Genomic DNA, 8139 nt, shown 5'->3' with positions numbered 1-8139 from the left:
ACAGGAAAGAAAGAATGATTGAAATTTTAGGAGGCAGAAGGAATGATTAATGGAGTATAGTTGTTAAGGAGGTGCAGGACATGAATTCCCAAGTAAAGGAGGTGGGCTTCACCTTGGACAGGAAGAGGGATGTCCCTTTGTCTGAAAAAGGCAAGGAGTACGTCATCAGTGCCAATGATAATAACTGCGCAGATGCTGGGGAGTCACCTTTTCCCTGTGAAACAGGTAAAGATTATTGCTGAGAGTGAGGGGGAGGAGATAAAAGAGTTTGTGAAAAGAGGAGAACATTTGGAATATGGACAGAGTGTGATGTTGAAGAGGGCTGGCCAGGAGCAAGCTGAAGACTTCTGGGCAGTACCGATCCCCTATGCCCCACCCCAAAAATGGAGATACTGAAGGAGGAGGGTTTCCTTAGTATCTCACTCATATACACCTCTAACCTCACACTTGTTTACTTGTCTATCTTCTTGGAATATATAGGACACAAGATAAGTGTTTTTTGTTTTTTTTTAAAGATGACTGGTAAGGGGATCTTAACCCTTGACTTGGTGTTGTCAGCACCACGCCCAGCCAGTGAGCGAACCGGCCATCCCTACATGGGATCCGAACCCGGGGCCTTGGTGTTATCAGCACCACACTCTCCCGAGTGAGCCACTGGGCCGGCCCAAGATAAGTGTTTTTAAGAAAAAGTTTGACAAACATTAGATGAGAGTTCTGTAATGAAAGAAAAGGGCAGAGGCAATATATAAAGGAACAATGGTTGAGAATTTTCCAGAACCGATAAAAGACACAAAAGCACAGATTCTAGAGGTCAAACAAATATCAATAACAACAAATTTTAAAAAATCCACAGTTAGTCATATCTGAGTAAAACTGTTAGTGCCAGTATCGCAAAGCCCAGAAGCCCAAGAAAGGCAACCAGCTTAGGTGAGAGGCCAGGGAAGGTTTCCTGGAGCCCATGATGGAAAAGCTGTGAGCTGATTCATAAGGGATAAGTAAACATCAGTCAGGTGAGAGAGGGGAACAGGGATAGAAGATGAAGTGTAGAGAAGGAAGAGCACTAGGCAGAAGCCACGGTGTCAGCACAGTGTCACAAACAGTGCTCCCTGCCACATGAAAATGTAAAGTGTGAGGCGGGGCAGAGGAAATGAAATAGTGAGGGAGAATACAGAAACTGCAGAGAAAAAGAGATCTTAAAGGTAGAGATAGGAAAAGATACATTATTTCAAAAGAGTAGCAAATCAGTGTCACAGCTGACTTTTTTTCCTGTGATTATAGAAGCAAGAAATTGTGGAACAGTTCAAGGTGCTGAAAGAAAATGACTGCCAACACAGCATACCAAATCTTGGCAAAAATATCATTCAACTATGAAGCAAAGAGAGAGAGAGGGAGGAGGGAGAGACAGAGAGAGAAACAAAAACTGAGATTGTTTGCTATCAGAAAACTAATTCTAAAGGGCTTTCTAGGATGTATGTCAGAGAAAAAATTAATTCTAGATGGAAAATCTAAGATTTGAGGAACACAGAGTAGATGTGGTAAATATGTGTGTAAATCAAAATGAACAATGAATGCATAAAATAATAATAAAAATATCTTCTGGTGCTTAAAAGTAAAAAAACGGTATTTCATTGATGATAACATACCGCTGGCTATAAGGTGCATAATATATATGATGTCAGAGGAAGGATCTGGGGAGGCCTGATAGTTGGCCTCACCCGCTCCATCCTCTTACCAGGTTCTTGACTCTGCCACAGGAAAGAATTCAAGAGCAGGGTCACAGTACAGGATTAAAACAGTTTTAATGTAACAGATAAGGGATACAGACTTCACAGAGAAAGTGCAGCTGCTGCAGAGACTGAGCAGGGCCCACCCCAAGTTTAATACAAAAGTCACAAATACACACTTAAACTTTACTCCAGAGTGCAGGTTGGCTCAAGAGAGTGAGCAGCTGCTTGCCGAAAGTAAGCTTGATACAAAAAGAAAGCATACACATCTCAGCCAACAAAGTACAGGTTGGCTTCAGGAAAGTAAGCAACAACCTGCCTCCTGCCGGGATTTGGCTTTTATAGTTTCACCAGCGAATACATATTCATGCTATCTAATGAATGTTCACCTAAGGTGGTTCCCTGTTATGTAACATGCTCAGCTGGTTTCTTTTTGGATCCTGTTCATTCATCAAATGCTATCACATGCACTGAACATATTCAAGAATGCTCGGTGCTTTTTAGCACTTCTAGCAGAAGGTTATTCAAAGGATAAATTCCACTTTACTGAGCATGCTTGGCTACCAGGGTTATATAACCCTTCTGTACTGAGCATGCCCAGCCATTGGATTTGCATAAGCCAGCCCCTTGAGGTCTCAGTTTCCCCAAGTTGGTACCAAAAAATAGGTCTAACTAGCAACAGGAACACTCCTCTAGGGGAGGGGTTAGAGGAGGGGCATGAGACCTTGGGGAGTGGCTTGAAACCCAGAGGTGTGTCCTGAAACCTGAACCCAGGGAAACTGAGCACCTTCTGTCCCATATACATCACAAAGGGAAAAAACGCAGCTAATTAATGTGTGACAAAGACTTTAATACATTCCTGAACTTATATGAATCATCCTATGTCATTGCTGGTTTGAAATTTCTTTGATCTGTTCTACAGAATTTAGTAATTTCTTGTGACTTCATTTGCATCGACAGGCATGAGTTGTATTTCACTTTTGCCCTTAGTAACAAAAGGTAGCATGGCTTCATCCACTTGTGCAAGTGATGACAGCCATATCAGGACTGCTACCTGGAGCCAACAGCAACTGTGATCACTGATTGTAAGACGTATCGCGATTTCAGAGATGTTAGAATGCAAAATCATATGCATAATAGAATTGATAGAATGCCATAAAGCACATCATGACAATAGCATATAGGTCAAGAGAAATTGTTCAATGATCTTTATATATATATATATATATATTTTTAAAGATGACCGGTAAGGGGATCTCAACCCTTGGCTTGGTGTTGTCAGCACCACGCTCAGCCAGTGAGCTATATAGGATCCGAACCCGCGGCCTTGGTGTTATCAGCACCGCACTCTACCGAGTGAGCCACAGGCCGGCCCGCAATGATCTTTATATTTTCTGGAAGGAGGGTAAAAGGTATTAATTAATGTAGACTTTGATAACTGAAATACACATGCTGTAATTTCTGAGTAACCAGTAAAAAAACCAGAAAGAAAACATAATCACATAATTTTCAACTAGCAGAAAGGAAAACATGTATTGATAAAAATATCAAGTCAATCCAAAAAAGGCAAAAAAAAAAAAGAGAAAAAAGAAACATAAGAAACAAACTAGAATAGTATATCTAAATTCAGGTGCACTAGTAATTACATTGAGTAAATTTGTTTAAATCTAATTAAAAGATTACCAAACTAAAAAAAAAAGTCAAATTATATGTTGGTTATAAAGCACATATTTAAACCTCAAGGTCACAGATTGTATTTTTTTTTTTTTTTTTTTTTTAGTGGCTGGCCAGTACAGGTATCCTAACCTGTAACCTTGGTGTTATAAGGCTTCACACAGATTGAAATTTGATGTTAAAAAAAAAAGCTGGAGGAGCTATACTAATATCTGACAAAACAGGCTTTAAGCAAAGATAAAGAAGAAAAACAGTGCTTGATATCAGAAACATATACACATTTTTAAATAGTCTTGAAAGTAATGACATGACATTAAGATATATAAAGCAAAAACTGACAGAATTTCAAGAAGAAATTGACAAATCTGTAATTGTTATGGGAGATTTTAAAACACATCTCTGTTATCATTAGAGCAAGCCAGCAAATAAATCAGTACAAATAGAGGACTTATTTTTTTTAATTTTATCTTATTTTGTCAATATACAATGTGGCTGATTACTGTGGCCCATCACCAAAACCTCCCTTCCTCCTCCCTCTCCCCCTCCCTCCCAACAATCTCCTTTCTGTTCGCTTGTCATATCAACTTCAAGGAATTGTAATTGTTATGTCTTCTTCCCTCCCCTCTCCCCAGGTTGTTTGTGTATTTATTTATGTATTTTTAGCTCCCACAAATAAGTGAAAATGTGATATCTCAAATAGAGAAGATTTAAATAACATAATTAATTAAATCAATTTAAAGGACATATACATACACACACACACACAATCAGCCCTCAATATCCATGAGTTCTGCATCCACGAATCCAACCACCTGTGAATCAAAATTATTTTTTAAAAATTGTGTCTGGGCCAGCCTGTGGCTCACTTGGGAGAGTGTGGTACTGACAGCACCAAGTCAAGGGTTGGAATCCCCTTACCAGTCATCTTTAAAAAATAATAATAATAAAAAAATAAATAAATAGATAAATAGATAGAAAGATAAATAAGTAAAAATTGTGTCTGTATTGAACATGTACTGACTTTTTTCTTGTCGTTATTTCCTAAACAATACAGTATAACTATTTACATATTTTACAGTATAATTATTTACATAGCATTATTTCCTAAACGATACAGTATAACACTTACACAGCATTTGCATTGTATTAGGTATTCTAAACAATCTAGAGATGATTTAAATTATGCAGGAGGATGTGCATAGATTACATGCAAATACTACACCATTTTATATCAGAGACTTAAGCATCCACAGATTTTGGTATCTGCAGGAGGTCCTGAAACCAATCCTCCATGAATACATATTCTGCATTCAACAAGAATAAAATACACATTATTTTCAAGCTCATATAAAGTTTTTATAAAGACTAAACAAAAATTGTGCCACAAAGAAAATAAAGAATTGAAATAATGCATGGTATATTTTCTAATTCATATTCAATTTAAGCTATAAAAAAGTTTTAAAAGAATTATTAGAAAATATTGATGTGTCTTAAAAAACCCTGTGGGACAAAAAATGGACAAAAACTTATAATGAAAATTAGAAATATTTTAACCAAATGATAATAAAATAATTTATATTAAAATTTGTGAGATGCAGCTAAAGTTGTTCTTAGAGGGAAATTTATAGCCTTAAACACAAATGTTGGAAAAGAAGAATGGCTAAAAGTTAATAAAATGAATCCATTTCAAGAAGGCAGACAAAGCAAAATAAACTGGAAGAAACTATAAAAAAGAAAATAAAGAACATAAATAAATGTAGCTGGCTTTGAGAAAGGCTTTCTGATGAATTTGAACTTTGATACTCACGTGAGGAGGACAAGGCAGAAGAAGAGCAGAGCAGTCGCAATGGCTCCATACATAATGCCCTGGATCAGCCCTTTCATGAACACATTGGAAACTAAATTCTGATCTGGAATCAGAGGGAAGCGAGAGTGGTTTTTCCTGTAAGGCCTTGAAGTGTGAGCTACAACCCTACTCTCTCCTCTGGCCTTGTGCCCATCCTCATCCTGGTCCCTAACTGTTGTTTTACTAGCTCAGTCACTACTGCCCTGTATACTCACCTGGCATAAAGAAGATGCTTGAAGTGTGGATTCCATATTGGTTTTTCCCCTCACAGTAAAGTCTCGTGAGTATTTCTGGCTCCCCAATGAGGTTGATGGTGCTGTTGGCCCAGGGGGCAAGTATGGTAGAAGTCACCTGGAGGATGTTATCCATGCTGTTCACATCCACAGGGGCATCTCCCATCCACCACTGCACAGAGGGAGTGGGGATCCCGTGGAAGGAACAGCTGCACTGCAGTGTCTTCTTCAAGGCACAAGAGGAGTTGAACAATCTGGCAGGTGCTGTGGGGAGAAAGAGTAAGGAGTCAGCCAGGCATCCTGACTTTCCTTCTCCACTTCCTCCAGGACGCAATCTTCTCTTTGTCATTCACAAGGAGGTTCAGAAAGACCTTCTGGAATCCTAGAGAGGGGCTGGGGACTCAGAGAATTCTCCTTCATCCTCTTCATTTGCCTCAGAATTGGGCTCAGCTCTTACCTCTGGCATTTCAGAACTAGAGGCCAAGGGAAGATCTGATTTCTCCCCAGACTTCTCCTCCTCTGGGACTCAGTCTTTCTCTTGGGCCCACCATTTCCCCAGACTCTGGACCCTGCCCATGCCCACAGAACTCACAGACCACTTGGAGCTTGACCACGCTACTTCTGGTTAAGTTAGCTAGGGAGGTGTTCAAGTGACATTTGAGAGTGGTGCCGTGGTCCTCAGGCTTCAGGGTGAAGTGTAGCCCCAAGGAGGAGGAGTTGCTGGAGACAGTTGGGTTGGAGGACACGGCAGGTCCTTTCCAGGAGAGGAAGAGAGCATTCGTTTCTTTGCAGTCGCCTTTGATGGTACAGGTAGAGGTCACAGTTTCCCCAGACACAAGAATCTCTGGGATGAGGAGCTCTGGTTTTTGGGTCAGGTCTGGAGGAGAGAAAAGGAGTGGATTCAAACCTTGGGGACAAAGGACCCTCANTGGGTCAGGTCTGGAGGAGAGAAAAGGAGTGGATTCAAACCTTGGGGACAAAGGACCCTCATGGACACTTCACTGCTGCACAGTGTTTCCAGTTTACAAAGTGCTTTCCTACCCATTAGCTCACTTGGAATCCCATTCCACCTCTCCAACAACCTTATGGAACCTGGGATTGTTATTGTTGGGTGGTTTTTCACCAATAGATTTCCTTTTTCTGTGTGGAAGTGGCACACCCCATTGTCCAGGTGAGCAAACTTAAGACACTTACTTAAGATGGCAGAGCTTGAACCTGAACTTTGGGCTTTCAAGACCAAGAATGAATGAATTTTCTGAGGATCTGCATTGCCTATGACTCCTTACCTGTCCCTCAGACTAGACTTCCAAGTGTTAGCTTCTACTCTGCCTCCATCCCCCAACCCAACTCTCCACTCAGGCTCAGCCCCTTCCCAGCCAATCTGTGATCATTTCCCCCTTATCTCTTACTGGCTGGGTGCTGCTTGGCAAGTCACCTCCCCTCTCTTTGCCATTTCTATTCAGAAAAATAACCAACTGCACCAGTCTTCTTGTATTATTGTTGTAAAACTTAAACACCTAAGGTTTTGTAAAGCCCAGTGCCCAGTGTAATAAAAACCAACTTCCAGAACCCCCTCTGGATTTCCTTCTTTCCAAACTACTTATTGCATGAGATTGAATGTCACCTGACACAGAGAGTTTGATATTCTCCCTCAGGAAAGCACTTTTTTGTTCTCCTAGATCTGCATCGAATAAGTATGTCATGCTGTCTTTTTTGGGTATGTCGCATATCATCAGGGAACAGTCTAGTTCTTCAAGATCTCCAACAACGTGGAATCTGTGCCTGAAGTTATCATCTATGGTAGCATTGGGTTTATTTGTAGCTACAGGAGAACTGATATTTTTATTGAGCCAGTAGCCCATGATCATGGAATCACTGGGGGATTCCTTGGGAAATTCAAATATGCAAGGGATTGCAGTGCACAGCTCCTCTTCCACTGGTATCTTCTCAACTTCCACCAAAACGTGAGAAAGTAATCCTGTGAAGAGAGATCCAAGTTGAAAAATAGACTTATCTAATGTCCTCCAGTCTCTCGCCTGTGCATTAAAGGATTAACTTTACCCAAGAAAGGTTTAGCACTTGCCCCACTCCTGGAAGGGAACTCTGAGTCCTTGGAATATCCTGCCTGATAAGAATGTCTTTGTTTACCTGGTGTGTTGGAAAGGATTAACTTTACCCAAGAAAGGTTTAGCACTTGCCCCACTCCTGGAAGGGAACTCTGAGCCCTTGGAATATCCTGCCTGATAAGAATGTCTTTGTTTACCTGGTGTGTTGGGCTACACCAGATAGTCTGTACTAATGATGTGATTTAAGGTGGGGGTCTTGGGCCCTGCAGTATCAGCTTGACCTCTGGAGGGGCTGGAGACTAAGATCATCCATACCTACACGACCAGACCCCCAGTAAAAACCCTGGACTTAAGGTTTGGTGAGCTTCCCTGCTTGGCAATACTCTGTGCATGTCACCACATATTGTTGCTGGGAGAAATAAGCTCTGTTCATGCAGCTCCACTGGGAGAGGATAGCTGGAAGCTTGCACCTGATCTCTCCTGGACCCTACTCTATGTACCATTTCCCTCTACTGATGGTAATCTGTATTCTTTTGCTATAATCAACTGTAACTACAACAGTTCTGAGTTTTGTGAGTCCTTCTTGTGAATTATTG

General features: G+C 40.8%; 1 protein-coding gene across 1 annotated transcript in view; it reads right to left on the bottom strand.

Annotated features, from left to right (window-relative positions):
• Positions 1 to 7339, bottom strand: part of LOC103603746 (sialic acid-binding Ig-like lectin 10) — a 32517-nt gene extending 25178 nt beyond the window's left edge. The window contains exons 1-4 of the mRNA XM_008588324.1: positions 7102 to 7339; positions 6070 to 6354; positions 5460 to 5741; positions 5206 to 5308 (exon numbers count right to left, since the gene is read on the bottom strand). Of these exons, the coding sequence (XP_008586546.1) occupies positions 5206 to 5308; positions 5460 to 5741; positions 6070 to 6354; positions 7102 to 7339 (908 nt within the window). The remainder of the gene's footprint in view (positions 1 to 5205; positions 5309 to 5459; positions 5742 to 6069; positions 6355 to 7101) is intronic.
• Positions 7340 to 8139: the final 800 nt, after the last annotated feature.

This window comes from Galeopterus variegatus, unplaced genomic scaffold (assembly GCF_000696425.1).
Source record: "Galeopterus variegatus unplaced genomic scaffold, G_variegatus-3.0.2 Scaffold4773, whole genome shotgun sequence".
NCBI classification, from domain to species: Eukaryota; Metazoa; Chordata; class Mammalia; order Dermoptera; family Cynocephalidae; genus Galeopterus; species Galeopterus variegatus.
The sequence above is the reverse complement of the archived record's forward strand: the minus strand, read 5'-3'. Positions and strand labels throughout refer to the sequence as shown.